Source organism: Drosophila erecta, unplaced genomic scaffold (genome assembly GCF_003286155.1).
Source record: "Drosophila erecta strain 14021-0224.00,06,07 unplaced genomic scaffold, DereRS2 tig00000279-arrow-arrow-pilon, whole genome shotgun sequence".
Classification (NCBI taxonomy): domain Eukaryota; kingdom Metazoa; phylum Arthropoda; class Insecta; order Diptera; family Drosophilidae; genus Drosophila; species Drosophila erecta.
This window is the reverse complement of record NW_020825216.1, coordinates 378,477-405,763: the sequence shown is the minus strand read 5'-3', so window position 1 is coordinate 405,763 and position 27,287 is coordinate 378,477. Positions and strand designations below refer to the sequence as shown.

Below are 27,287 nucleotides of genomic sequence, written 5' to 3'. Positions count from 1 at the left end.
AGCATTACAAACATATTCCACGCAAATTTTGAGTGTAAGAAATAGAGATAACATTTTTGCCAAATAGTTTTTGCTTCAGCAATTTTTCCCTGAACGATGTGTCACTGTCATTGTCTTGGACTGATTTAAATACTATTAATTGGCCGCGATATTTGCATGCCATTTATCGTATTTGATATCTGGATGTTTATATTTGGCAATGCCCTGTGCGATTGACAAAAGATCTGCGAAATTCCAAAACCTAGTCAATGAAGATCATCAAATAAAAGATGACTGAGCGCGCATACGGCAGTTAAAAAGATTTATTGCATTTCCATGGGGGGCATCATCTCAGCGGTGGCAATAGTTTGGTTTGCATAATTGTCGTTTAGTAACACGAGCCCGTTCGGATTTCATAATGCCATTACCTTTGGTGATATATCTGGGGTATCTGTTGATACCCCGACAACCCAGCTATCTCCTTATCAGTATCAAGCCAACATGGATCTCAAAGTTGACCACGATCCCAAAATTATTATCAGCCGATAAGGTTGATGTCAAGAACAAGATTAATGCATTATTAAAAATCAAAGATAATTTTCCGTTGTTGATAAATGTAGCCCTTTATTCCACTTGATGGGTACATGTTATAAGTTATCATAATGCTGGCTGCTTTATTCATTCTGTGTCTATTCATTTGAGGTCATATCTATATTAACTTCCTTATACAGAGTAGAACTTAAAATATGGTTGACTGAGCACCGCCTAATTGGGAGTTTTTTCTCGCTTAATTTGCGTGTGCAGTTAAAATTAATTCTCAATTAAGGTACATTGGATACAATACCACATACTCCCCCACGCAGCTAAATTCCTTCCTATTGATTCAGCTGAATTATGAAAGATATATGTATATGTACGTACAAGTCTTAGCTATATCCATATAGTATATTAGAGGCCACGCCATCATATAAAAATGGGATATGTTAATAGAACTGAGTCGCATGAAACTTCAGTCGCTTTGGTGTCAGATTAGAATAAAGGTGGATTTCCAAAGTGCTAGATAATTTTACTGCGCGAAATATTGCTGAAGTCAAAGGGGTTTGTTTTCATTGTCCGACTTTGTTGCTTCTGGGCGAGATTATGCCCCCTTGACCCCCCTATTGAAACGCTTCGTGAATACCTTTAGCTATCGAGTGGTGGTTGCTTTTTTATGTATTTAAAAAAAAAAAACATTCTCTGTTTTACCGGGCTGGGTCTTAACAAAAAAATATTACATGTCGTTAGGGTTTTTTTTTCCCCGAAAAAGAAACGCCCTTGAGGGGGGGAATGAATACGTTGTGGCTATGACGAGATTGACAACATTTCGGGGGATTTGGACAGTTGGGGATTGGAGGACACCCTCTCCTTACAAGGGCTCTGAACTAAGCTAGATCCCAACATGAAACCCGATCGTTTAGAGCCGTCCGTAGTGCGTCTGGCTGGGCTTTCGGTCCGTAAAGAAGTTCCTCAGCACCATAATCTGGACGAGACCGATCAGGATGACGGCGGCCGTCTCCAGGGAGGACCAGACCATAACCCGCTGGTTCAGATCTTCGGCCCGCTTGCGACCTTGCGCCTCCCTCAGTCGGTGATGCGTCTGTGCGTCCAGGATGTCGTTGAGGCCCTTGTGAATCGCCTGCGATGAAGTCTCCATCTGTGTAAGCACCGTGGCATGTTCATCCACACCGGGCAGAGCCGGCTCGTCGCCCACTTGGAAGTCCACGTAGACGATCTTGTGCGAGAAGGCCGAGAATTGATTGCCAAAGCAGGCAGTGTACACGCCCGTTGACTCGGCAATAAATTGATGGCTATCGAAGGTGGCCTTCTCCAGTTTGTAGATGACCTTGCCCTGCGGATCCTTTAGTGTGACGTCCACATCCAATTGGCCACCGGCCGACACTTGGAACTCAAAGTAGGCGCTCGAATTCTTCTTGATCTCCTCGTAGAAGCAATCCTCCGCGTTATCGGCCAGATCGAAGGTGAATTCCACGGCAGAGATGCAGTGCATCATCAGGGCCACCACAAATACAACGATTTGTGTGTTCATGGTTCCAATTTGCTTTGTGGTATTGCCTGCTGGATTCTAATGATGCCCTGGTTCACCGCCCGCTATTTTTCCAGCTGCAAGAGAAATGCGCTAGGTCACTGCCAAGATTCCTGCCAAATGCAATGCCACCTGTCATTCCATTTACTCACCAGCCTCCGTCCGGATTACGTGACGTGTTTTTGTTATTTGTGATACGGTATCGATATGCCCACAAGTCGGCGTTCTTTGTTATCGCCGCACGATAAGTCCGAGGTTCTGACGTGTCAACACTCTTTTTTCTCGCTCGCTGTGCAACACAGCTGGCCCACGTAGCGGCTATCGGTACTTGGAGCGCCACCTATCGAAACAGCAGCGCTGCCACGCTTTTCGAAAATCTTGGTTTGGCGCCATCATTAAAAGCTGTTAAGTTGGTATTATTTATAATGAAACATTAAAAAGACGGAGATGTATATATATTTAAAATTTTATTATGTCATCGCGTTCTCAATATTCTTGTAAAACTATTAATCTTCAAAAATACATTTCAATATTGGAATTGTGAGTGGTTAAGTGCATAAATGCAGTTATTGTCCACTGAACCAAAAATTTTTTAAAACTAAATAGAGAAAAAGGAAAGTCTGCTTGCTAAGGGAAGCGGATCACAGTCTACACCTGCAGGCGTAGCAGTTCGTGCTTGGAGAGAATGGTGATCACATTGTTTGCCGTGGTTATGCCCAGAATCTCGTTAATATTGTCGCCCAAGGTGACGAGGTTCTGTTTACCCAAGGAGACAGCAGGTCCGTTGCGCCTGCGCAGACCACTGGCTGAGTCGTGGCTCGGAAAGTAGACGAGCACATGGCGTACAGAGTCACATATGGCCACGTAATCCAAGTCCGGACAGCAGGCGGTGAACTTGCGCAGAACCTTGGAGGCCTGCACGTAGGCGAAGGCGTGCAGCTGGCCCTCGTGGCGTACACTCCATTCGTCTGGACGACTGGGCTGGTACATCTGAAGCCATATGGAGGCGTCGACGCCCTGCCGGGTAGCAAAGGCTGCCGGAAACCCAGGACGCAGCGTGGTGGTGAGCACCAGTGGCGTGGAACCAAGAAAGATGGTGTGGGTGATGCTCCCGCTGGTCAGATTGAAGCGCACTGAAACACATAACGTATTAGTTAAGTATATACAAAATTTCATGGAATACTTACCCATTTTAATTTCCTCGTCAGTGGGTCCCAGGTCACATTCTTCAATGGGATTCTCAAGGTCGGGAATGGGCAGTGGTGCAGCTTCCATGGCAGGTACTTCCTCCGCTACGCCCTCTCCCTCCTGCGCGAGCAACCGTGGCCAGTTGTGAGTCTCCACCTTGGTAAGCTTTAATTCTAGATTATTCTCCGCCAGCTTAAGGACACCTAAATCGTCTACCACACTGGCGTATAACTTTTCGCTGAAGATAACCTGATCCAGATGCTTTACAACGACAGTGGTGCTAGAACCACTCACTTCGAACTCTTCAGCGGATGCAGAAGGAACTTTGAAACGAATGAGCACATTATCAGCAGTCTGGGACCAGCTATAAGTATGTTGGCCCCCATTTTGCAGTTGGACATCTTGATCAACTGGATTTAAGCGGGCAGCGACTGCCGCCGCAGCGGCTGCTTCATCGGCTGCCTGGCGCTGCTCGGGTGTCTGAACTTCGCGGTTGCTGGCAATGACTAGAGACTCGGCCCGAGGCTCAAAGGCGCAGTATTGCAATGAACCAGTGGTCTCCAGCCGTTGGCATATTCTATATGACCACTCGTCATTGGCGGACGATTGAGTCCACCGTGCCCAGGTCAAATCCATGTAATAGACGTACGTCTGATCTCTGGCAACTGCTTCACGGCGTGCTACATGACCTGCCACCAGCGAGATTTGCTTGCGTTCCTGCACCACATCCAGCCGGGCATCAAAGAGTGCAAAGCCGCGATGACCACTGGCATTATTCACCGGCGAGCGTGTAATCCGTTGCCACTCCTGCTCACCGGAGCGCGATCTGTCTCCGGTGTCCACCAGATGGTATGAGGTCATCCCGTCGCAGATCACACAAAACCGCTCCGAAACGAAAACTATTGTGTAGTTGTAGTCCCCTGGCCTATGTAGCCTTTCATCGCCCTGATCGCTATAGTCCACCGTGAAGACAACGCGCTGGCCACGTGTGTGGCCACTCTCTGGATCGGAGGTGCACTGCACCAGCTGGTGGCGCTCGTTGAAGAAGTAGCTGCAGGTACGAAGCCATGGATCGGCTACCAGGTGATTGTGCCGGGCAAAGAGCTCCACATGCAGCAGCGAGAACTGATTGGCGTGCGGCTCTAGTACGTGGGCATCATATCCGAGATCCTGCCGAAGTACTGGCACCGAATCGAAGGACAACTTGTAGCCATCGAAGTTCGGGCACACCAGGTTGCGGTCCACTTTCAGTTCCACCACCGGCATGTTGTGTTCCTAGGCCAAGCTTGAGTTGGATCTTATAAAAGATTTGGAAAAAATGGAAATGGAAATTCCGGCAATTCAGGGCAAAAGGGGCCAAAACAAACCAAATCAAATCGCTTGTCAACCGGACAGAGATGACAGTTCGGGCGTGAGTTATGTCGACTTTTCATCGATAAGTAGGGGACGTAGCTTTTGGCTGAACGATATCTTGATATTTTTCAAATCTAATTGGGCTATACTGAAAGATGTCAACTTTTTAGCTTGCAAATGTACTAAAAAATAAAATAACTTAAAGGTAAGCATTAGAGAGCCTCATTGTACGAAATTATCGATATATGGTTTTCTATCGATTCAAAAGCTGCAGTGATATATCGATATGCCCTAAGTGGTATCGGTCGTTTCGATAGCGCCTGGCTATCTAGTTGCCATCGCTAGTTGCGTGCCGTGCGAAAAACATAACGGGAGCGGAGCAGCTGTTGCCTGCTAATTGAAAAATTACACACAAAAACGCAAAATTTTGAGTTTCGTGTGGAGTTTGAGCAAGTGAAAAGCGTTGGCGGGAGACAATTACTCCACCACAACAAATCAGTAGCAGCTGCAATACGACACACTCGACTCCAAAGTTAATTTAGTGACACAATTCGGTACTGGCGACAGGGCGAGGGGCAACTCAAAAGTTCAAAATCTCAAGTTCTCAAGTAATTCCGTAACGACGTATTCCGCCCACCAAAATAATGCAAATTGAGGATGCCAAGTGACGAGAAAGAAGCAGCGACTATGTCCACGGTGCGCCTGCCCATTGTGGGCATGACTTGCCAGTCGTGTGTGCGCAATATCACAGAGCACATTGGCCAGAAACCGGGAGTCCTTGGCGTGCGCGTCATTCTCGAGGAGAATGCGGGCTATTTCGACTACGATCCCCGACTGACGGGTCCCGCCCGGATAGCCAGCGATATCGACGACATGGGCTTCGAGTGCAGCTATCCCGGTGAAGCAGCAGATGCTTCCACCATTCCCTCCAGCGCTTGGACCAGCATACGAGTGGTGGGTATGACCTGCCAGTCGTGCGTGCGCAACATCGAGGGCAACATCGGCACCAAGCCGGGCATCCATTCCATTGAGGTGCAACTGGCGGCCAAAAATGCCCGCGTGCAGTACGATCCCGCTCAGTATGATCCCGCCCAGATAGCCGAGCTCATCGATGACATGGGCTTTGAGGCTAGCGTGCAGGAGCCTCATTCCCCATCCCACTCGCCGTCGCCCGCACCTGCCTCATCACCCAAAAAGAGGGCTACTCCTCCTCCTCCTCCTTCATATGCTCAAAATGGTTCGGCAGTGGTCATACCCGTCGAGCAAGAGCTACTGACCAAGTGCTTTCTCCACATCCGGGGCATGACCTGCGCCAGCTGTGTGGCCGCCATCGAGAAGCACTGCAAGAAGATCTACGGAGTGGACAGCATCCTGGTAGCCCTGCTCGCCGCCAAGGCGGAGGTCAAGTTCAATGCCAATGTTGTAACGGCCGAGAACATAGCGAAATCCATCACAGAGCTGGGCTTCCCCACCGAACTCATCGATGAACCGGACAACGGCGAGGCCGAGGTGGAGCTGGAGATCATGGGCATGACTTGCGCCTCCTGCGTCAACAAGATCGAGAGTCATGTGCTCAAAATAAAGGGCGTGACCACCGCCTCCGTCACACTGCTAACAAAAAGGGGTGAGTGCTACACAAATTGCTGCTCTTTGTATACTTAAGGGAATCTTTTTGGGAAGCATTTAGAAACATCGAACTAGTTTATCAAGTGTGCAATAGTCATCGTAGAATTCCAAATCACGTTCTGGGTCATGCACTCGAATCGCGAGTCTAGCACTTCACAAGTGCTGCTGACAAGTGTTACACAATATTTACAATGAGCACCTGGAACCGGGCCATCAGCCGATGTGCACCTGTTGCGGTCTATTCTTTCCCAACGGCCCCAAGTGTTGGGTTATTGTGCTTAAATTCGATCGCATATCTTGTTTATCTCCGAACTGCAGGGATCGAGTAATGCAGTGGTTCCAATTAATGCGATGGAACTGCTGACTGCCAATGAAAGGGAATATCAAATAGTTGAGTTATACAAATTAATATTTCGAGCAACAGCTGTTCCTTTATTAACCTCCTTGCATCGAGATCGACTAGAATCGGTGCCAATGTTTTGTTCGCTTTTCACAACTGAAAACTGAGATTTGAAAAACTCGATTTACTTTGTGCTCCGTGGCCGGGGACCTATAATTTCGGGGGGTGGGAGGTCCGTTGATAAGAAAACGCGAGGAGCACCACATGTACACTCATACTTAGGTACATGTACATACTTTATAAGCCATACACTATGCTTTAAGCAAACAATGCCAGTGGCAACTAGATTAAAGTACTGAAATCCACGCTCGTGTGCGTGGGCAGTAATGCTATCTGGAGCACTCGGGGAATTCAATGGCGAACCGGGGGGCGGGAAGGCGATTAGGGATTCTGTTGGAATATTTGAAATATTAGCAGTGCCTCTATGATATTCTCCAGAAACAGATATAGGTCACATAGTGCACAGGGCGCTTTACTTGCTAGGTTTTGGTGTATTTTCTGCGAGTGTACAGGAAGAACCATATGAGATTAGCTGACAACAAGGGGCACAATTGAAATGCGATTGCAGGCCAAAGAAATGTGATTGTTCGAGCGCTTTGTTATCATATGGACAGGGCTTTAACAACTAGCATTTAAGCCTTGAAACTGAAAGTCCGCCTGTGCAAAACAATCAAAAAAAATCAAATCAAAAGTGAAAGAGCTACAACGCGCCCCGAATTACAAGCACATACAAATATGTATATGTATGTATAGTGATATGTATACAATGTATATATACCCACGATCGGCTGGCAAGCAACTGAGGAACTAATCTCGCTTTTGTCTGGAAAGAGGGAGACCTCTCTCTTTTCCAGCTTTGGACTCTTTGTGCTCCGCATGCGTGACCACGAACTCCAATTCACTTCCACTTAGTACACGGCGAACAATTGGGGCTGACTATGATATGCAAATTACGTATAAGTTTAGCATGCAAAATCCCTGGCTGGCACTAATAATATTGAACAGCTGCAAATGCTAGTAGTAAGGCAATATTAAAAGCACCCTCTTTTCTTCAAGTGCAATTCCAGTTTCATTCACCTTCACTTTGATTTAGAGCTGTGCTCTTTTATTAGGTTTGCTCTTGTCCCGCGCTCGTCTGGATTTGAAATTAGTGGCGCATTATGCAATAACTTGGCTTTGATCACCTTGTTGGTATTGAATTCTGGCTGATTCACGCATATCATTTTGCATACCTATTTACCGGGCGTACGTGCGCCGTTTGAAAGGCTTAATTGCAAAGCAAAAATGAAATGCATTAATGGGAGCTTCGTAATTATGATTGCAATGAAACTGGTTTGGGTTTCAGTTCACTTGCCTTTTGCGCTTTTTTCGCATTCGACATGGACATGCACACGGCAAGGAAAAGCTAGCGAAACTACTTCGATTATATGACACTGAAAATAATTTTAGACACTCGATGAAAACGGTGACCTAACATGAATATCAATCAGCGGCAGCAGATAAGATATATCGCAGTTTATTTGATTATTTTGATTATTTAAGAGAGGGCCCATAACTTATTAATATATTAAAGTTTATAGTAATCTTGCCAAAGACCAACCTGCTGCCATAAGGGTGCATAAATGTTTTGGCCTCTGAAGTTGGACTTCTGGCATATGGATTAGTCCGATCCCATGCGGCTGCTTATCTCTCAATCAATTAGCAATTAAACATCAACTTCGTAACGCATTAACTCTATTTGATTGGCTAAACTTGTAGTTAGCCAATTGTTAGTTGAACATTTGCTTGTTGCCTTGTTTCCAGTTTGTTTGCCCCATTCGGTAGTCGCAATTGGGAGTGTAAACTGTTGAGCAAAACATATGTTTCTTCCGATTCTTATCGGCCGGCGATAAGTGAACGACAGAGAAAAAACTACAGCCAATCTCAATTCAAATTGAAAATGTTCTAAAAGTGTAACAACGAATCGCGAGCGATAAGATGCAATAAACGGGCAAATAACAAAACTGAACAGCGAGTCTAGGGCTCTACATTTCGACTAGAGTAGGACTTACACAACTCAGAAGCGTGATAAACCATAGTTTATCACTAATATACCTATATTATGCAATTTAGCAAACCCTGAACCTGATTCGCTTACAAAAATGAAGTTTCAAATCGAACTTCCTGTGTATTTCGCTATCAATTTAAACCGAAGAATGCGAAGATCGATCGCCACCACTGATAATTAGCGGCAATTGTCACTTTTGGTGTGATCAACCTAATCCTTACTCAATTTTGCACACGACACGTGGTCTGCTGTCCACTTGATGACCCTCTAATTGAACGATAAATAATAATGTCATGGGTTCTGTCAACTATTTCCCCATAGTTCCTAAGTGATTGCCCTTGCTTCGTTCTGTCTTATTAACTCTTAAGTACATTTACAGATCGAAAACTGCTCATAATTGTTTGTTTATGTAGGAAGCGGGTAAAGATCATTGCATTTTGGGTTACAACACAGACTGCTAATGAATTGTTTAACAAACGCAGCCGTTGCTCTAATCTAAAAGCAAATTTGCCTAGTTACAGTTCACGAGATTTCAAATGAAACAGTACGATCTTTTGTTATATTCCTGCACCTGATACGAAAGTTTTATAATGATTGCAATGAGTAGACAAAAGTGCAGGCACACAAATATTGATTGACTGAAATAAAATATAATATAAGCAAGAGTAAGCAACTGCTGAATGCTTGCAGTTTACTCGGCCTCAATAAGCATATTCCTATCTTCTGAGATATTTCCGGGCTGCAGGAATAAATGAGTAACCACTGATTACACAACTGCATGATGCCCATGCTATAAAATGCACTTCGCGATTACTCACAAATCAATGAGCCGCATGGAGGCTTGTAAAGGGAAGCCCCTTCAAGTAAAGATCGGAAATGGGAGAAGTAATAACACGATGAATGGGGGAACCATCTGGGGGAACAACATGCCCAGAAGATGGCAATAGTATCGAAAAATTCCAGTTGCGAGGCAATGGGCGACATGCTAATCATGTAGAACGGCAGCGATTCAGCTTACACATTCGACATAGTTGGAAAGATATCTTATCTAATGGGACTGGGGGCAAGGCAATGAACCTACAGCTGCGATACTTTGTCCACAAGATTCCGGAAGCTTCTGAGCCCCATGGATTTCCTATAGTTTGGCCACATGTCTGCTATGGCTTTAAGTTGTGAAATTGTACCCCACTTACCCAAAACTATCAGCCACTGCAGTCGAATCCATTCAAATCCGTCGCCATCAAACCGGTTGTACGCTCCACATTCAATACCAGAACAACCGGCACTATTTCCAGTCATTTTCATTGCTCGCCAACGAAAATGGCAACCTAAAAGCTTCCCTCGTCCTCCGTCTAGGGAGTGTCTATATGTGTTTGCTACATGGAGATATAGTGTCTGCCCTTCTCCTCTAGAGTTTTCACTGGGCAAACTAAGGCAAACACTGGAGTGGCCATAAAAGTGATAACAAGCGTGATGAAATTGATATGGCATTCAGATCAAGTACGATTCATACTTCTACATACAATACATTGGAATGAAGTATTCTACGCCTTAAAAGTAGTAATATGTAAATATTATGCATCTGCATTTCTGTGGGTTCATTGGTTTAGACCTATTTAACGGGCATTTTCAGCCAGTTTCGCTATTATAGATCAGCAGTACTTAGCTTTCTCTTCAGTCAGCCGAAACGATGATAAATATCCTCTGTGAATATTCACTGGCCATTCAAAGCGGCTTTCTCTATTTCTCACGACTGGTTCTGCAATCGTTGCACATGGAGCAAGTCCGGTTTTTCAGTGTACCAACTTAAATGAACTAGGCTGGAATAATTAGGAGAACTTACAGAGCTACGTCGATTGGGCTAGATGATATTTAGTTAGTGCATTGCATGGCTTAATTCAATGTTGCTGAACTCCTTAGATACCCAAACCCATATGTGAGATAACAATGCCTAATTGCGCCTATCTATTGGAACAGGGAAATTCCGGTACATCACGGAGGAGACGGGTCCGCGGAGCATCTGCGAGGCGATCGAGGGACTGGGATTCGAGGCCAAGCTGATGACTGGCCGGGACAAGATGGCCCACAATTATCTGGAGCACAAGGAGGAGATCCGGAAGTGGCGCAACGCGTTCCTGGTCTCGCTAGTCTTCGGCGGACCCTGCATGGTGGCCATGATCTACTTCATGGTGGAGATGGACAACAAGGGGCACGCCAACATGTGCTGCCTGGTGCCCGGCCTGTCGATGGAGAACCTGGTGATGTTCCTGCTATCAACGCCTGTGCAATTCTTCGGCGGCTTCCACTTCTACGTGCAATCCTATCGTGCGATCAAACACGGCACCACGAACATGGATGTACTGATCTCGATGGTCACGACCATCTCGTATGTGTACTCCGTGGCTGTGGTGATCGCAGCCGTCTTGCTGGAGCAGAACAGCTCGCCATTGACCTTCTTCGACACGCCGCCCATGCTGCTGATCTTCATATCGCTGGGCCGCTGGCTGGAGCACATAGCCAAGGGGAAGACCTCGGAGGCCTTGTCCAAGCTGCTGTCCCTCAAGGCGGCCGATGCCCTGCTGGTCGAGATATCCGCGGACTTCGATATCATCAGCGAGAAGGTGATATCTGTGGATTATGTGCAGCGCGGCGATATCCTAAAGGTGATACCGGGCGCCAAAGTTCCTGTGGACGGCAAGGTCCTGTACGGCCACTCCAGTTGCGATGAATCACTGATCACCGGGGAGTCCATGCCGGTGGCCAAGCGAAAGGGATCCGTGGTTATCGGCGGCTCCATCAACCAAAATGGTGTGCTCCTGGTGGAGGCCACACACACGGGTGAGAATACGACGCTCGCGCAGATTGTGCGACTAGTGGAGGAGGCCCAGACCAGTAAGGCGCCCATTCAGCAGCTGGCCGATCGGATCGCCGGCTACTTTGTGCCCTTCGTTGTTGTGGTGTCCAGCATCACGCTGATTGCTTGGATCATCATTGGCTTCTCCAATCCGAACCTGGTGCCCGTGGCCATGGAGCACAAGGATCACATGGACCAAAATACCATCATTGTTAGTTATGCATTTAAATGTGCCTTGAGCGTGCTGGCCATTGCGTGTCCATGTGCTTTGGGCTTGGCCACGCCCACCGCCGTAATGGTGGCCACTGGAACGGGTGCGATCAATGGCGTGCTGGTGAAAGGAGCCACTGCCCTAGAGAATGCCCACAAGGTAAGCAAGCGCTTTTCCATGTCGCTTTCCTATCATTCACCCCACTCATTGCAGGTAAAGACTGTGGTCTTTGACAAGACCGGCACCATAACCCATGGCACACCGATGACCAGCAAGATTACCCTCTTCGTCACGGCCCAGGTCTGCAGCCTGGCTCGGGCTCTGACGATCGTGGGCGCCGCCGAGCAGAACAGCGAGCATCCGATCGCCTCCGCCATCGTGCACTTCGCCAAGGATATGCTGAACGTGGGCGCGACACCTCAGGCCGGCAGCTTTGGCAAGAGCAGCCACTTCCAGGCCGTGCCCGGCTGTGGCATTCGCGTCACCGTCTCCAACTACGAGCAAACCCTGCGACAGGCGTGCAACGCCGAACGGATAATTAACTACGAGAACCTGCATCGGACTCATCCACAGGGATCGGTGTCGGTGGACAATGGAGCCAGTATCGAACACATGCTGCCGCAGCACAGCGTACACAAGTCCATGGAGCTGAACAACCAGCAGTTGCTATCCGACTTGGTATTGGATCAGGAGGAACAGCGCCAAACGGAACAGAAAATCATCGATGGCCCCGAGGTTCTGGTGCTGATCGGCAATCGGGAGTGGATGGAACGCAATGCCATCGATGTGCCGCTGGACATCAGCGATTGCATGACGCATGAAGAACGCAAGGGACACACCGCGGTGCTATGCGCCCTCAACGGGCAGCTGGTGTGTATGTTTGCGGTGTCCGACATGGTCAAGCCGGAGGCCCATCTCGCCGTCTATACACTGAAGCGAATGGGCATCGATGTGGTGCTGCTCACGGGGGATAACAAGAACACGGCGGCCAGCATAGCCCGCGAGGTGAGTGGCCAGGGTGCTCACAGCAATACAACACTGCACAAGCTAATAAACTTATTTACATTAGGTTGGCATTCGGACCGTGTACGCGGAAGTTTTGCCCTCGCACAAAGTGGCCAAGATTCAGCGTATACAGGCCAACGGCATCCGCGTGGCCATGGTGGGCGATGGAGTCAACGACAGTCCGGCGCTGGCGCAGGCAGATGTGGGAATCACGATTGCAGCGGGCACCGATGTGGCCGCCGAGGCATCGGACATTGTGCTGATGCGCAACGACCTGTTGGACGTGGTGGCCTGCCTGGACTTGTCCCGCTGTACGGTGCGTCGCATTCGCTACAACTTCTTCTTTGCCAGCATGTACAATCTGCTGGGCATACCGCTGGCCAGTGGCTTGTTCGCACCCTACGGCTTCACTCTGCTGCCATGGATGGCGTCCGTGGCTATGGCCGCAAGTTCGGTGAGCGTGGTCTGCTCCTCGCTGCTGCTTAAGATGTATCGCAAGCCCACGGCGAAGACGCTGCGCACGGCGGAGTACGAGGCGCAGCTGGCGGCGGAACGAGCAGGTGGCTCCGAGTACGAGCTGGACAAGCTATCCCTCCATCGTGGCCTTGACGATCTGCCCGAAAAGGGCGAAATGGCATTTAAGCGGTCCAGCACATCGCTAATCTCGCGCATTTTCATGCACGGAAACGGAGGCATCACGTCGCCGGATGCCAAACACGAGGAGGGACTGCTGGATCCCGAGGAGCAGTATGATGGCCGCACCAAGATCGTGAGGAGTCGCTTTCATGCCAATGACAGCACCGAACTGCAGAAGCTGTGAGCTTAGCGATGGCAACTATCAAGCAACCACAATCCAACCGAAGACCTCAGAACGACAAATTTTCAGTGAAATTGTTAGCGGACTTTAAATTGAATCAGTGAGAAAGCGAATTATAAAACCTATGTACATATTTGCAGATTATTTTTTGACAAAGGATAAGCAGTAGGAACGTAGTTCTATCTTTGTTCTATTTGCAGCCGAATATGAGTTTGTGTGCCTCACATAGAGAAAAGATATAGGTTTTTTAGGAAAGTATTCTCGGTATGTAAATATAGCTCAATCACAAAGTCATTCACTTCTATTATACTTTTTGAACTACTAAGGTGCCTTTTTATGTTAAAATAGCTATCTTTTCTTACTTTGAGAACTGCAAACTTTATATTAAGGCTTGAAGAAACAAAGATGGCAGTTGGCTACGACTGATTCTAGAGATCTTTTGTTGTTAAATCAATTTGCAACCGGCTTTCCATTTCTTAGACCCGCACCCACACCGTCCCCACTTTCTATACAATTGTTATTTTCCCATATTTTATTAAGAAACCCTCAACTGCTATACGAGTTTTTCTTTCTTTTCTTACCCCTTTGATTATGGTTATGATTATTATTATTGTATACAAACCTTTTTTTTGTTATAATCGTAAGTAAAAGATTATTATTAAGTTCAACTGAACAAAGGCAATGGAGTCACAGACCAGGAGACGAGACCCAGACATCATTCATCATTGAACTATTGTTACTCATTGTTAATTCACATTATCATATATGCACATATACAGAGGTAAGATAAATCAAAAGACGAAAATCGAACAAGTCCATTTGACCCCATATCGGCTTTAATCCTCATTTGAGCCATCCGAGGACGACGAACACTTGTAAAACAATTGGGCACAAGTATAAGACGAACAATTCTTTTTATGTAAATTTAATGTTTATATACAAAACGCACTGCTGTTGTATGTACATATAAATAAAACAAGAGAACGGCAAGGAGAATCCCCATACCAGCCTACATTGCATCGCAAAGTTAATTGCTATATATATTCACCTAAAACAAAACGCAAGTGGATTACTTGAAATTTTGATTTTTTATTCAGTACGAAAGTCAGTGCAATCGAACATATACGGTGTCTCCATACTCCAAAATGCATTTGTCATTAGCTGCGTGTGCTGCCTTACTGCTTTATAATGGATGAGCGAATTACAACATAAGAGCAAATTCCTGACTTGGTCAGAAGGTTGTCATTAAAAAGCTTGCATTGTGTGTAACTAATCTTCTACCTTTGGCTAGTTAAACAAATTGAAATGGATAGGTGGGTGGGATGGCCGAAAGTCTCACGCCTGGCCGAGTGCATCCTCAATGCGAGCGGTGAGCAACAGATCCTCATCCTGCTGGCTCTTTTGCTTGGGATAAACGTCTAGGCTCTTTTTGAACTCGTTAATATCCATTATGGTGCTTTGATTGGGTGCGCCGGGCAGGAAGACGACATTCAACTTGTTTTCCAGAGCAGCAAATAGATCCTCGTCGTCCTCCTCTTCCGAAGATTCCTCCTCATCCTCGTGATCGTCCTTTTCAGATCCACTCTCATCATCCGGTTTGTTTGCGTCCTTGCCGATGTCTTCGCCGTCACGAACGATCTCACTACCACACAATGGTTCCGGCACACCTGGCGGCCGATGGCCAATCACCTGCACGGATAGCTTCCTCATGTTCTCGGCGTCAATGCCCAGAAGAAAATCAATGATCTCATCTTTTTGAAGCGTGCGCAATATTTCAATCTGCCGTCGTCGACGATCGAAGAGGAAGTCTTCGTTGATGATCTCGTCCCAGTTGCGACCCATTTCCGTGCTCAATGCCATGTCCGCCACGAGTTTCAGCTTGATCAGCGAGTCGCGAGTGTGTTCATATTCATCTTCAGGCAGGTGGCGCAGAATTTTCAGCATTTTGGCTCGGAACACCTCAATGCGGGTTTCCACATAGTTGGCCGTGGTCTTTGTCTCCTGTGAGTTAACCATGATGGAATAGCCAGCAATGCCGTAGTTGATTCTAACAGTGGCGCCCACATGGTAGCCTAGCTGTTCCTTGGTCCTCAATTGGTCAAACAATGGTTCGTCCACGAACATCATCATCAGATCGAGAATGCTCTCCACGCGAACTGTATTGGGTCCGATTTGATAGAAGTTTGTGATCACCGTGTTTGTGTCCTGCTCGTTGAGGGCATGGCATCGGATGATGTTAGTTCCCAGCGGCAGCTTTATGGTCCTATCCTCTACGTAGCGCCGCTCCTTGATCGCCTTGCAATCGAGGCGACTGAGCACCGAGTTCAGTACATTGTGAGCGGACTCCTCCGTATAGTTGCCCTGTATGAGAGACTGGATGTATAGTTCCTTCGGGAACTGGCGGGCAAACCCGCGCAGATCCTCCAAAGTAATATCGTTGAGGCACTTGTACTTATCGATCATTAGCCAGCGGATTTGCTCCAGCACACAGAGACGAACATCCCTGGAAAAGAGTGAGCAAGATACACAGCTTAGTATTATTTAAATTATTTATTTAAATTCAGGGATTTCCTACCTGTTGAGTGCCTTTGGCTTGATCAAAGTGTTGAAGAAGTTTTTACGCTGGTTCTTGCGGAAGGCAGCTAGCATATTTTCGTCGAGGGTTTCTGCCACATGGAGCATGCCTTCGGCAATGGCTTCCACGATGAGATGGAGTTTTTCATTGTAGCCGCTCACCTTGAGGAGCAAACCCTTTTCAATGGCGTTAAAGGTGTAAGAAAGTCCGGCGCTGATGGCTGGATAAAGTTCCTCGCACACATGGAACTTAACCAGTTCCTCGTAAAGTGTACACATGGCATCGCTGAACGAAAATTAAGGGTAAAATATACAAGACGACCTTAGAAAACTACGTGTATGCACTTACTTCTTGGCACTTTGCCGCTGCAGCGGCGAGATAAAATAGAAAGCCATGTGGGCTTCAGGTAAATCGAACTTATCGTCCTGGCGGAACCAGAGCTCGCAGGTGTCCGTCTTGAGCAGCTTCTTCGGTGCATCGGGCACTTCCGGCTTACCCATCGAGTGCCAAAACAGTGTAAAGTCCTCCGTGACAAATTTATTCGGCTCCGGTAAGAACAATTCCGGCAGGGGCTTTGAGTCCTCCCACAGCTTGCGCCACTTCTCTGGCATCGGAATGGTGGCGTACTCAGTGCCGAACCACTCCTCTGTCTGATCGTACGCGGTGACGCCATCATACTTGTTGCGTGAGGTCACCATCAGGTTGAATTTCATCTCATTCAGGTGGCTTATCAGTTCTTTGAGATGCTCCTCATTGTACTCATAATAGAGCTCCTTGCCGGTGAGAATATCTTTTGGTGGGAAATACTTCGAGTTCAACACAAGCTCCTGTACATTGTCGAAGGCAGGACGCTGAGCCTGGAACCGGAAACCTGTTTCCTCGATGCGCTGTTGCTCCTCGTAAACTTCCTTCATGGAACCGCAGTTGGAGAAAAGCTTAACGTAGGCGAACGTTGCAGCCAGGACTTCGTCGAGATTCTTGAAACCCTCGTCGGTGAGATAAATGCATACGTTGAACAGAGCGTACATGGAGTTCATATCGAAGCCGTTCTCCTCGATGCCAGCAATCAAATGGAGAGCCCAGAGACGGCGTCTCAAGTAGGCGCAAAGGCTGCCACGACCTTCGTAGCCCAGCAAATATGACAGAAACTGGTCGGGCTTGCTGCGGTAATACTGACGCACATTGGGCAGCACCCAGGTTAGCTCCAGTTTGCACTCATTCTCCACCGGCTTTACGAAGAACACCTGCTCGTGGAACTCGGGCTGAAAGGCGTTCCTGTAGTTGAAGCTGCTCAAGTCGGGAGCCTTCACTTCATTGTGGGGAACATCAGAAAAGTGGCGCACCACCAGTGATTCTAGCTCATCGATGGGCAAACGAGCCTGCAAGCAAACATACATGCGATTGGCGCCATAGTGTTCCTTGCGGATCTCGTGTAGAATCTTGTGCAGCTCCGCGTCGTCAACGTTCTCTTTCAGCGACTTCATATTGCCCCAGGCAAATGTACCATGGGGGAAACCTTTGGTGGCCAAACTGGCCAGCAGTTGATCACGCCTGGTCTCATCATCCTGTAGAATCTGCTGGAACTCTGAGTCCACGGCGCTGCGCTCGCGTTGCATTGCCTCCTGTTTCATCAGTGGCTCCTTCATCAGGGCTGTAAAATAGTCCAAACTGGAGTCAAGATGCTTCTCGGCTACCTCGAAATAGAAAAGGGTCTCCTCGCAGTCAGTGTTGGCATTGCTAAAGCCGCCGCATTTCTTAATGTGCGCATCAAAAATGTTCTCCTCTGGATACTTCTCCGAGCCCATAAAGATCATGTGCTCGAGAAAGTGTGCCAGACCCTGATATTTTGTGGGCTCAGCAAAAGATCCATAGTCAATCAACAGGGCGCAGGCGGCCAGTTTTTCGTCGCCTTCCTCGCTTCCCGATTCCACGCTGCTGCCACTATCGGAGGAGGATGAGCTGGAATCGCTGCTTGAGGTCACGGAACTGCTGGTAGACTCGCACTCGCACGACTTATCCGAGGACGACTCGGATGTAGTGAAGCCATCATGTGGCATGGGACTGGGATCGGAGACTATCAGCGCATGCAATCCATTGCCCAAGAGCAGCGTCCTAAGGAAAAGCAACCATTGAATCCGGTTCAGCTAAATTCCGGGTAAATTGCCCGGTACTCACTTGTAAAGCTTCTTGTCCGTCTCCGACTTGTCCGGCGTGTCCAAATACTTGACCTGCTCTGTCATTTTGCACAACGAGCCGTGTGTGATAGTCCGTACGCCGGTTAATTGAGTAATTGGGCTCGTGCGTTTCGTCCGGACGTGAAACTCCAATTGTCTGAGCAAATGTGCGCTGTATCGTTGCCAGCACATGCAACGCTCGAATGGGAATGAGGCGGACGACGATCCGGATCAACTGGGATCGGATCAATGGGATATCCTGAGGGAACAACGTCACAGGCTTCCAAATTCCCGACGCAAGGCAAATAATTAATATTTAAGCGATTTATATTAATCGAAAGACGTGTGCCTAGTGATGGACCAGATCCTTGGGTGTCGGCTTATCGATGACGCCGTCGAATTGGTTTGTGTGGCGGTATTTTACCTGTGGGGAAATGAAAATTCAAATAAGTTCATGACAGCGTTCTTCACAGCAAACTGATCATTATTCCAGTCTGGACTCAATGGTAAGAAAATAGCATTTCATCAAATCAGCAGTCATAAGAAAAATCGGTAATACAAAAAATACCAAAAGCTTAGCGCACCGATAGCCGGGCCAGATACTGGGAACCGATAACTCCGATAGGTTCGGGCCAATTACGTCTGGTATCGAACGCAAATTGTGTTTATTCCAAATAAATCCGATTCCAGCGGAGATGCAGTCGCGCAGCAAGTCCGATATGAAGCCCATCCGAAAAGAGATTCTCAATCCGGGCAACGCTTACATCGAGCTAACCCCGGGCACCAGGGTGAGTGCACAAAACCGCTGGGCAGGCTGTCCAGTTTCACCTGCGACAGCTGCAGCTGGAGCAAAACAGTGGGAAATTGGGCCAAGGCCACAGCCAGTGGGTGGTGCACACAACACAGCCTCATCTCTCATGATATTACCCTTTTACAGGTGAAGTTCCACTTCCAAACGCGGAGGGCCGGCGACAGTCGCATCATCGATGACAGCCGCAAGATGGAAAAGCCCATGGAGCTGGTCCTGGGAAAGAAATTTAAGCTGGAGGTCTGGGAGCTGATTGTGCAGCAGATGTCCCTTAACGAAGTGGCCAAGTTCACAGTGCATAAGTCGGTAAGGTAACAGAACCTGAATAACCTTATACCCACTAATCTAATTTCCTTCCGATCTCTTGCGCCTACAGCTCTGCTCTCAATATCCGTTCATATCGAAGACCCTGCGGGACATTGGCAAGAAACAAGAGGAGCGACGTCACTGCTGTGGAATGACGCTGCAAAACGAGGGCATTGGGTACACCGACCTGGACCAGCTGCTGCAAAATCCTGCCGAACTGGAGTTCATCATTGAACTGATCTCCATTGAGCTGCCAGAGCAGTACGAAAAGGAGCGCTGGCAGATGTCCGACGACGAGAAGATGCTGGCCACCAGTACGTTACGCGAACGGGGAAACAACTTCTACAAGGCCAGCCGGTTCACAGAGGCGGAGACTTGCTACCGCGAGGCCGTCGGCATTGTGGAGCAGCTGATGCTGAAGGAGAAGCCGCACGACGAGGAGTGGCAAGAACTGGCGGCTATCAAGACACCGCTGTTGTTAAACTACGCGCAATGCCGGTTGATCGCCGGTGACTTCTACGCTGTGATTGAGCACTGCAACGAGGTGCTCACCCTGGATCCGCGCAATGTCAAGGCACTTTTTCGACGAGCCAAGGCCCATGCGGGTGCCTGGAATCCAGCTCAGGCGCGCCGCGACTTTCTCGACGCTTTGGCCTTGGACGCCAGCCTGAAGTCGACCGTGTCTAAAGAGCTTAAGTCCATCGAGGACCAGCAGCAGGCCCGTAACGTCCAGGATCGCATTCACATGCAGAAGCTCTTCTAGAACATAAGTTGCGTCAACGTGCTGCTCATGCTGCTTGTCTATTGGAGCAGCTACCTGCAGCGCTAGCAGTACTTGTCACTACCTTCTTTACTTTCGCTGGCACTTAGCCTCGCCCACGGTCTCGTGCTGCTCTGCTCGATGGCGAACCTATTCCTCTGCTGCTGGACCCTCAAGAAGGTACTGCAAGCACTGCAGGGGATCAGCTGGTGATTTTGCGATGTCATAACACAATCAACTACGGTATCATACCACCTCATTTTCTGACTGCTGCATTTCGGAGCACTATATGCCCATACTCATCCTCCGCCTCGATTCACATTCAACGGTGTAGGCTAAAGGGTATAAATATAATGTAAATGTACCATCCAAATGCTTGAGTGGAATTGTAATCGTAAATCGTGTAAATGGAATGCAACATGTTTGCGTAGCGTTACCAAAAATAGTAATCAAATGTTTCACATTTGTTGTCCATAGTCGTATATGTACGTTTGTATTTGTATATCCCTATATGCGATATTTATTCGTAGCTAGAATCTACTCTAAATCTAGACAAATTGTATAAGATGTAATAAATGTGCTTTTGATGCTGTCTAATTGTTAATTGTAGTTGAAGACTTTATTGTTTGTATATATGCTGCAAGCATACGTAATAATATGCATTCGCATAAGGGAATACATTGTATTAAATAAATATTCAACCCTTTAAATGGACAAGTAAATAATTGTTCTCACCATTTGCATGGTTTTCAAAAGATAACACTAAGCTGAGATATCTTTTGTGGTTAGCTGACCGAAATAAAACTACCGCATTTGCTGACATCCGTTTCTAAAATAATGATAAAGAGGTTTGTTAAGCCAAGAAGCTTGTTATTTTTACCCAATTATATGGGCCGATATCGACAATAGAAATATTGACGAGCTGCAACCATCTGCAGTTCAAGAAATAAAATATCAAATTTTGTTTTAATATTAAGTTTGATTTACTAATTAAAAATCACGATTAAGCGGCATCGTTAACGAGTAATATACACAATAAATACACGAATATTATGAGCTAGGAAAATCTTTGGAGACCAATAAGAGTGTGGATTCAGTGGAGATCCTACAGGCGCCACAGACGACTGCTGTTGCCTCCGATGGCGCCCTCAGCCTCGCCGCGCAGCTTGTTGTCATCGGTGCGCCAGACGAAGGGCTCCAGTCGGTCATCGTCGTCCAGGAAGTTATTGATGGCCTCCAGGCTGGCAATGTTCTCGTGCAGCAGCGAATTGCACCTGCTCAGCTGATGCGATATGCTCCGGATCTTGGCAAATTGCTCGGCGTACGAGGCGTACGTCTTCTGCATATCCACGAATCCGGCAAAGAGGGTGGTGATCGAGTTGCTCACCACCTTGGTGCGTTCAACGAGGTGATTCTGTTCGCTGGCCACATAGCTGGCGCACAGATTCAGGTGCGTTTGCATGCGGGCACAAATGTTGACCAGATGCTGCGAGTTCAGCCGCTCCAGAATCTCAGCATCTCGTGTATTGGTCGCCGACGTGATGGACTCACGTAGCACGGGCAGAAACTGTGGTATATTGCGCAGTCGTGCGAGGTCTAGGTCCACATCCTCGCCAGCATCGCTGGCACCGGGACGCACAATCACAATATTATGACTGGATGCCGTGGACTGGGGTCGCTTTGGTTTCACGGCGCTGGTGAGTCCACTTGGATGTGACTTTCTGGCCGCAGCCCTGCTGGCGCTGCTCTGCTGGAGCATGTGCGCCGGCTTGCTGCGTATTTTGGGCGAATCGCCGATAGGCCGATCTGTATAGGACACATATGGTAGGTCGGAGCAGACGCTCAGCGGCGGCGAAGGCGGCCTGCTCAGTTCGGAACCGCCGGGCGAAGCGGCCTCGGCAATGATCTGCTTGCTAGCTATCACAATACTAGCTGGTCCCACTCCGGCACCTGGTCCCACCAATGTTCCACTTGCTCCTCCTGTCGTCTGCTGGCGATGACCAGCTCCACGTCGTTTGTTGGCCGCCGCAGTGGCCGCCAGCATCATGGAGCCCCCATCGCCGAGGGATCCAGCGCCCGCTCCTGGTGGCTGGCGTCCGTCGAAGATCTCGTGGCCATCGGCCTCAGCCCGCTGCTGCGAATGCTCGGCACCCATTTATCGATCCGATTCCTGGCTATTCCGACTCCGAGTTCCGCGTACTCCTGGACTGAAGTGCGTGGATAGCTGGCGCTGTCACTGATGCTGTCCTGGACCCACCTGCTGCGTCATTTCCAGTGGCCAAGGCCTGGGGATTCACTCCTCAAAACAAATCGATGTTAATTCCTTAGAACGAATCCCAACAAAGTACCAATCCTAAAAGTCCTAAAAATTTCCCAGCAGCCAGTTTGAATGCGCTAGTGTGTTTTTCGGTATTAAGATACAAGTAACACGCTGTTTCCACTGCATGCATGCTTTAAGCTTTCAAATACGGGGGTTTCCATTCTGAATTTAATTCGTCTCTTTTAAAAAATAGCATTCAAATAAATGGCTAAACTATAAATATATAATGAAATTATACAAAACTTTCATATTAAATATTTTTTTAAGGGGACCTTCTTGTTAATCATCCTAAACACAGGTGCTAAATTGCTGCTTCAGTTGAAGAATCTAATATCTCTCAAAAGTCTAAATTTGAAGCCATAGTTTCAACCCCTTAACTTCTAATCTCTGATCATTGCACAGACTTGGCAGGTATCTGTTGAAAATGTAAAATATAAATGGAATGTATACAACTTTTGTATGGACTGTATAAATAGGAAGATGTCGTAGAGGTTCAGATGAGCATAGGCGATAAGTGGAAAGCCTTCTCTCCTATTGCTTCCGTATAAGTTCTCCAGTGCTTTTATGACCGTCGTCGTTCTGGCCGGCATTTTCGACGCGTCGTGTCGGTTGAGGTGCTAATTCTCAGCATCGGATATGGATTCGGGTTTGGCTTTGGTTTTGGTTTCGGTTTCGATTTCAGCTTGAGCAATATTCCGCAAAGTCAGTTGGCTGACGACCGTGATCGCGATAACAACACTTTCACCCACCAGAACGGATTGCAATGGTGAGCATAGGGAATGGTGCTTTTGTAGAATAATCTTATCGAGCTGTTCCTTCTACCTATGTAGTTCATCGTCTATCTACATATCTACCTACCTATTATATTAATATTATTACTTCTTTCGCTAGCAATTACTTCCTTAAATTGGCTTCATTTTGAAAGTTTAAGTAATGTTGGTCCAGGTCAGGGGTTTTTATATTAAAGTTTTTTTTCTGTCAGTTTGAATTGAATGTTTTAATTTGAATAGAAGATTTAAAAAATTGCTATAGCTTTATGTCTAATTATTTAGTTTTTTTAGAATTCGTCGCTCCATTTGATGTTTATTAAATTTCCTTTTGTCGCCTAAGGCCAAACCACAGCACATTCTGCAGCTGAGTGAGGAGCAGCGGAGCAGCTTCGTCGACTCCTTCGACCGGGTGATCAGCGACATCGATGGCGTCCTGTGGACCCTGGAGCACAGTGTGCCGCGTGCCGCCGACGGATACGCCGCCCTCCAGCGGATCGGCAAGCAGCTAACCTTCGTGACCAACAACAGTGTCCGCACGGTGGAGCAGTGCGTCAAGAGCTTCGCCAAGATCGGGATGCAGGTGCAGCCGGAGCAGATTTGGCACCCGGCTCAGTCCATCGTCAGCTACCTGCAGAGCATCAAGTTCCAGGGCCTCATCTACATCATCGCCAGCCAGCAGTTCAAGGCGGTGCTGCGCGAGGCGGGATTCCAGCTCCTGGACGGGGTGAGTAGTAACTAGATGGGTGGAAGTGATTGCTCAGGGTTCCTACACTTTGACTCTTCAATACAAAACAGCCAGTTTTAGTTGTATATTTAAAAAGCATAATTATCAGTTTATTGGCATGATTTGCATGTATTCCAACATTCCATAAACCTATCTATGCCTAGTTATATTCCATTTGGTTGGCTAACTTTCCCTGCAGCCCAACGAATTCATCGAGGAGAGCTACGAGAGCCTGGCCAAGCACATCTTCGGCAAAGAGCCGGTGCGCGCCGTCATCATCGACGTGGACTTCAACCTGACCTCCCCGAAGTTGCTGCGCGCCCATCTGTACCTGCGCCATCCGGAGTGCCTGCTCATTGAGGGCGCCACCGATCGGCTGCTGCCGGTGGCCAAGGGGGTGAACATCATCGGTCCGGGAGCCTTCGCCTCCATCCTGGTGGAGGCCAGTGGCAAGCAGGCCATTACGCTGGGCAAGCCTGGTCGCGAGCTGGGTGATCTGATTGTCGGGCACCTCAAGATCGATCAGCCCGGTCGGGTGCTCATGATCGGCGATATGTTGGCCCAGGACGTGAGCTTTGGGCGGCAGTGCGGCTTCCAAACGCTGCTGGTGCTCAGCGGTGGATGCACCAGGGAGCAGCTGCTGGCGGAAACGGATCCGCAGCTCATTCCGGACTACTACGCGGACAGTGTGGCCGATGTGGCCCAGCTGCTGGGCGAGGCGCCCAAGTCGCGTGTCTAGACGGAGTCCGGCGGAGGAGATCGAACAAAGCTATATCCATTGGCTATGTATCTAGTTATGGGTACCTGGGTAACTAAAATAGTTTATTATTGCTAACCAGATCGTTTTCTGCCCCTTGTGCGAAACTTGAATCATAATAAGCAAACAGAGTTGACGAACCTTGGAGTTCCAGGAAATTGAAGCCACTGCATCGTTGCAACCAATTGGTCGTAAAAGATTCATAGATGGGCGATGGGCAGTGAATATATACGTACAGTCTAGCTGCAGCAGTCCACGATGTTTTATTATCAGAAATGTACACAAGTTACCTAGAAATTTAGCGATCGCACTTTGGGCTTCCTCGCAATTCACAATGTAAAGAGATTGAAATAAATATAAAATATATAATGTAAAAAAACTTGAAAATTTCGTCAAAACAACACTCTCATTTATTATTTTATATTTTGTAGATTGCCTGTTGCTAACCATTTTGATCAGATATCAAATAGATTATATCGGGATTATTAACTTTCTATTACCTAAAAAAAAACAAACATTTAAACTTTTGAACTAAAAGCAGTAGCTCTAAGTTCATTCGCTTCGCCATACTCCAAATAACAGGGTATCCCTCACGTTCAAAGTCGAGGAACACAGTGCGGTGAGTAACCGGAGGCACTCTGGGCCTCCACCCATTACCAACCAACAAACTTGATCATAAAGCCACAGATAAGTTGGACAAACACTTGAACACTATCATCAAGCCGAATGCGCCGAGTCACAGTCAATCGATTCCGGATTATTGGGTACTATCTGGCCCAGGCAATCGGCCAGATAATCGGGCACCTGGGAATGGTCCTTTGGCAGTCGCTGGACATCCTCCAGCTTGGTGCCGCCGGTGAGGACGAGGAGCGTCTGGTAGCCACTGGCGCGGCCGAATGCAATGTCGCTGGCCAGGCTGTCGCCCACGAAGAGTACGCGGCTGGGCGGGATTTCCCGATGGCGATCCAGGAGGAGCTTGCGCAGATCCTCTCCTGGCTTGCCCAAAGTAATGGGCCGACGGCCAACTGCCTGGGTCACCACATCGATGAAGGCTCCAGGTCCTTTTTGATTGAAAACCAAAGGAAAAATAATGACATTGATTCACTTTGAAAGGCCCTGCTTACCTATAATTTCACCCTTGCCAAAAGGAATCAAAGCATCGGCAGCTCCGGCGAGGAAGAGGCACTGGGAATTCTGGAGCTGAACGTGGGCGCGCATCAACTTGGCCGCCGACAGGTTGAAGTCCACATCGATGATGACCGCGTCCACCGACTCGCCGGAGAAGATGGCCTCGTGCAGATCCTTCAGGCTGGTGATGATCCCCGAACCACTCTATTGAGATTGCATCTAGAGATTGGGAAGCCTTCACCACGATTTCTGCCACCTACCTCTTCGGTCAAACGAAAACCCGCCTTAACAAGGACCTCCTTGAATGGAGGAGTGGCCAGGCAGTAGATGAGTCCCTCGAAGTTAATGGATTTCAGGTGATCGCAGATGGTTTGGGCAGGATGAACGACTTGATGCTGGTTAGGAAGAGATAGTAGCTTACAATATAGCTCCCAATCATGCCTGCTCACCTCAGCAATCTTAAGATGGCCCTGTTTCTCGAATTTCTCGATGTGCTCCTTCACCGAACTGATGCTATTGTTGGTCACAAAGGTCACATCCTTGCCCAGATGGGCCAAATGGGCCAGTGCCCCAGCGGAACCGGGTATGAAGTCCCTCAGGGGATACCAAACCACGCCTAGGGGAATAAAGCCCGTCATGACCACATCGACTAGGTGAATCGAGGTAAGCAAACTTGCCATCGCAATCGCAGAAAACCAAGTCAAATGAGTCAAAGAACTCATCCCGTTCCTTCCTTGTCATATTCTTTAGATACTTAACCTGGGGAGAGATACTTTTAAACAATCTGAAAGCTATCCCTTGCATACGACCGAATTGTAAAATTGTACATAATTAAAAGCCGGGCAGCAGGGAACCGATCTATATCCATATATCACAAAATCGGCTTATACAACCAGATCATTTTCCATTCTACCCACCGAACTCATTCCGATCCAGTGATGGAAACTACGACGCAAATCCGGACTTGGAGGGGTTTTAGCACGGGATTCCGAATGCCAATGCCGATCCAGATTCAGATTCAGATTCAGACTCGGATTCCGATTCCTCGCAGCTCAAAGTTCCAGTCCAGCGGTGCGACTCAACCCAGTCGAAGTGCCAGAGACAGATTTGTAACTAAGTCCAGCGAGACGAGCACGCCAATCTGGAAGACCCAGCTCGAAGAGCACTGCCTGGCCGTGGAGAGGGGTGGGTTGCATGGAGGGCGATTGCATTACACACTTCAAATTGCATTAGACCAGCAGCAGCAGCACCCAGGGTATGCAGATTGGGGCGAGGTAAGTGGCACACACTGCGAAAAAATCCAATTATGGCGCAGATCTATCTAGTGAGCAGGATTAGAGATGGAATCCAGCTCTGTCACTCGTTGAAATTTCATTTCTTCTCATATACTTGTAGCAATACT

The 27,287-nt window shown here is 47.9% G+C and overlaps 8 protein-coding genes across 12 annotated transcripts; 3 read left to right on the top strand and 5 right to left on the bottom strand.

Annotated features, from left to right (window-relative positions):
* Positions 1–576: 576 nt before the first annotated feature.
* On the bottom strand, positions 577–2,349 carry LOC6551256 (transmembrane emp24 domain-containing protein 3). Of its 3 annotated transcripts, none has more exons than XM_026982998.1 (2): positions 2,215–2,349; positions 577–2,163 (listed from the first exon to the last, which is right to left on the bottom strand). In XM_026982998.1, exon 2 carries the CDS (start codon positions 2,063–2,065, stop codon positions 1,433–1,435), a length of 633 nt encoding a protein of 210 aa, XP_026838799.1. In that variant the 5' UTR covers positions 2,066–2,163; positions 2,215–2,349; the 3' UTR covers positions 577–1,432. The 3 variants fall into 3 exon arrangements, with proteins under 3 accessions (XP_026838799.1, XP_026838800.1, XP_001977070.1); XM_026982999.1 differs by having other exon boundaries at positions 577–2,155; XM_001977034.3 differs by having other exon boundaries at positions 577–2,139; positions 2,215–2,346.
* Positions 2,350–2,512: 163 nt separating this feature from the next.
* LOC6551255 (nudC domain-containing protein 1) lies at positions 2,513–4,681 on the bottom strand. Of its 2 annotated transcripts, XM_026983004.1 has the most exons (3): positions 4,618–4,681; positions 3,250–4,547; positions 2,513–3,195 (listed from the first exon to the last, which is right to left on the bottom strand). In XM_026983004.1, the coding sequence occupies exons 2-3, from the start codon at positions 4,514–4,516 to the stop codon at positions 2,711–2,713; spliced, it is 1,752 nt and encodes a 583-aa protein (XP_026838805.1). In that variant the 5' UTR covers positions 4,517–4,547; positions 4,618–4,681; the 3' UTR covers positions 2,513–2,710. The 2 variants fall into 2 exon arrangements, with proteins under 2 accessions (XP_026838805.1, XP_001977069.1); XM_001977033.3 differs by having other exon boundaries at positions 3,250–4,678.
* Positions 4,682–4,901: 220 nt separating this feature from the next.
* Positions 4,902–14,575, top strand: LOC6551170 (copper-transporting ATPase 1). The gene is made up of 4 exons (XM_001977032.3): positions 4,902–6,227; positions 10,654–11,900; positions 11,955–12,746; positions 12,811–14,575. The coding sequence occupies exons 1-4, from the start codon at positions 5,261–5,263 to the stop codon at positions 13,564–13,566; spliced, it is 3,762 nt and encodes a 1,253-aa protein (XP_001977068.2). The 5' UTR covers positions 4,902–5,260; the 3' UTR covers positions 13,567–14,575.
* A 57-nt stretch (positions 14,576–14,632) lies between these two features.
* On the bottom strand, positions 14,633–21,079 carry LOC6551169 (nardilysin). Its single transcript, XM_001977031.3, has 5 exons — positions 20,624–21,079; positions 18,314–18,736; positions 16,487–18,250; positions 16,139–16,423; positions 14,633–16,066 (listed from the first exon to the last, which is right to left on the bottom strand). Exons 2-5 carry the CDS (start codon positions 18,502–18,504, stop codon positions 14,899–14,901), a joined length of 3,408 nt encoding a protein of 1,135 aa, XP_001977067.2. The 5' UTR covers positions 18,505–18,736; positions 20,624–21,079; the 3' UTR covers positions 14,633–14,898.
* Positions 18,910–20,902, top strand: LOC6551168 (AH receptor-interacting protein). Its single transcript, XM_001977030.3, has 3 exons — positions 18,910–19,100; positions 19,250–19,426; positions 19,497–20,902. The coding sequence occupies exons 1-3, from the start codon at positions 19,008–19,010 to the stop codon at positions 20,187–20,189; spliced, it is 963 nt and encodes a 320-aa protein (XP_001977066.3). The 5' UTR covers positions 18,910–19,007; the 3' UTR covers positions 20,190–20,902.
* Positions 21,080–21,119: 40 nt separating the features above from the next.
* On the bottom strand, positions 21,120–22,572 carry LOC6551167 (BLOC-1-related complex subunit 5). Its single transcript, XM_001977029.3, has one exon. The coding sequence runs from the start codon at positions 22,339–22,341 to the stop codon at positions 21,292–21,294; it is 1,050 nt and encodes a 349-aa protein (XP_001977065.1). The 5' UTR covers positions 22,342–22,572; the 3' UTR covers positions 21,120–21,291.
* Positions 22,573–23,067: 495 nt separating this feature from the next.
* On the top strand, positions 23,068–25,155 carry LOC6551166 (pyridoxal phosphate phosphatase). The gene is made up of 3 exons (XM_001977028.3): positions 23,068–23,272; positions 23,617–24,000; positions 24,200–25,155. Exons 1-3 carry the CDS (start codon positions 23,270–23,272, stop codon positions 24,737–24,739), a joined length of 927 nt encoding a protein of 308 aa, XP_001977064.1. The 5' UTR covers positions 23,068–23,269; the 3' UTR covers positions 24,740–25,155.
* A 13-nt stretch (positions 25,156–25,168) lies between these two features.
* LOC6551165 (phosphoglycolate phosphatase 2) lies at positions 25,169–26,994 on the bottom strand. 2 transcript variants are annotated; one of them, XM_026982923.1, is made up of 5 exons: positions 26,803–26,994; positions 26,335–26,644; positions 26,146–26,280; positions 25,882–26,089; positions 25,169–25,818 (listed from the first exon to the last, which is right to left on the bottom strand). In XM_026982923.1, exons 2-5 carry the CDS (start codon positions 26,605–26,607, stop codon positions 25,475–25,477), a joined length of 960 nt encoding a protein of 319 aa, XP_026838724.1. In that variant the 5' UTR covers positions 26,608–26,644; positions 26,803–26,994; the 3' UTR covers positions 25,169–25,474. The 2 variants fall into 2 exon arrangements, with proteins under 2 accessions (XP_026838724.1, XP_026838725.1); XM_026982924.1 differs by lacking the exon at positions 26,803–26,994 and having other exon boundaries at positions 26,335–26,501; positions 26,563–26,702.
* Between the last annotated feature and the right edge of the window lie 293 nt (positions 26,995–27,287).

What these genes read in the sequence shown, in the direction of transcription:
- LOC6551256 (XM_026982998.1), bottom strand. Translation starts at nt 2,065, where the DNA reads ATGAACACACAAATCGTTGTATTTGTGGTGGCCCTGATGATGCACTGC.
- LOC6551255 (XM_026983004.1), bottom strand. Translation starts at nt 4,516, where the DNA reads ATGCCGGTGGTGGAACTGAAAGTGGACCGCAACCTGGTGTGCCCGAAC. An exon ending in TGACGAGGAAATTAAAATGG is followed by an intron (nt 3,196 to 3,249) that starts GTAAGTATTCCA and finishes TATGTGTTTCAG; the next exon opens with TGCGCTTCAATCTGACCAGC.
- LOC6551170 (XM_001977032.3), top strand. Translation starts at nt 5,261, where the DNA reads ATGCCAAGTGACGAGAAAGAAGCAGCGACTATGTCCACGGTGCGCCTG. An exon ending in CACACTGCTAACAAAAAGGG is followed by an intron (nt 6,228 to 10,653) that starts GTGAGTGCTACA and finishes CTATTGGAACAG; the next exon opens with GGAAATTCCGGTACATCACG. An exon ending in CGGCCAGCATAGCCCGCGAG is followed by an intron (nt 12,747 to 12,810) that starts GTGAGTGGCCAG and finishes TATTTACATTAG; the next exon opens with GTTGGCATTCGGACCGTGTA.
- LOC6551169 (XM_001977031.3), bottom strand. Translation starts at nt 18,504, where the DNA reads ATGTGCTGGCAACGATACAGCGCACATTTGCTCAGACAATTGGAGTTT. An exon ending in CAGCGGCAAAGTGCCAAGAA is followed by an intron (nt 16,424 to 16,486) that starts GTAAGTGCATAC and finishes ATTTTCGTTCAG; the next exon opens with CGATGCCATGTGTACACTTT. An exon ending in AAGCCAAAGGCACTCAACAG is followed by an intron (nt 16,067 to 16,138) that starts GTAGGAAATCCC and finishes ACTCTTTTCCAG; the next exon opens with GGATGTTCGTCTCTGTGTGC.
- LOC6551168 (XM_001977030.3), top strand. Translation starts at nt 19,008, where the DNA reads ATGCAGTCGCGCAGCAAGTCCGATATGAAGCCCATCCGAAAAGAGATT. An exon ending in AGCTAACCCCGGGCACCAGG is followed by an intron (nt 19,101 to 19,249) that starts GTGAGTGCACAA and finishes ACCCTTTTACAG; the next exon opens with GTGAAGTTCCACTTCCAAAC. An exon ending in AGTTCACAGTGCATAAGTCG is followed by an intron (nt 19,427 to 19,496) that starts GTAAGGTAACAG and finishes TTGCGCCTACAG; the next exon opens with CTCTGCTCTCAATATCCGTT.
- LOC6551167 (XM_001977029.3), bottom strand. Translation starts at nt 22,341, where the DNA reads ATGGGTGCCGAGCATTCGCAGCAGCGGGCTGAGGCCGATGGCCACGAG.
- LOC6551166 (XM_001977028.3), top strand. An exon ending in GATTCCAGCTCCTGGACGGG is followed by an intron (nt 24,001 to 24,199) that starts GTGAGTAGTAAC and finishes CTTTCCCTGCAG; the next exon opens with CCCAACGAATTCATCGAGGA.
- LOC6551165 (XM_026982924.1), bottom strand. Translation starts at nt 26,689, where the DNA reads ATGCAAGGGATAGCTTTCAGATTGTTTAAAAGTATCTCTCCCCAGGTT. An exon ending in GCCATCTTAAGATTGCTGAG is followed by an intron (nt 26,281 to 26,334) that starts GTGAGCAGGCAT and finishes CTTCCTAACCAG; the next exon opens with CATCAAGTCGTTCATCCTGC. An exon ending in GTTTTCGTTTGACCGAAGAG is followed by an intron (nt 26,090 to 26,145) that starts GTAGGTGGCAGA and finishes CAATCTCAATAG; the next exon opens with AGTGGTTCGGGGATCATCAC.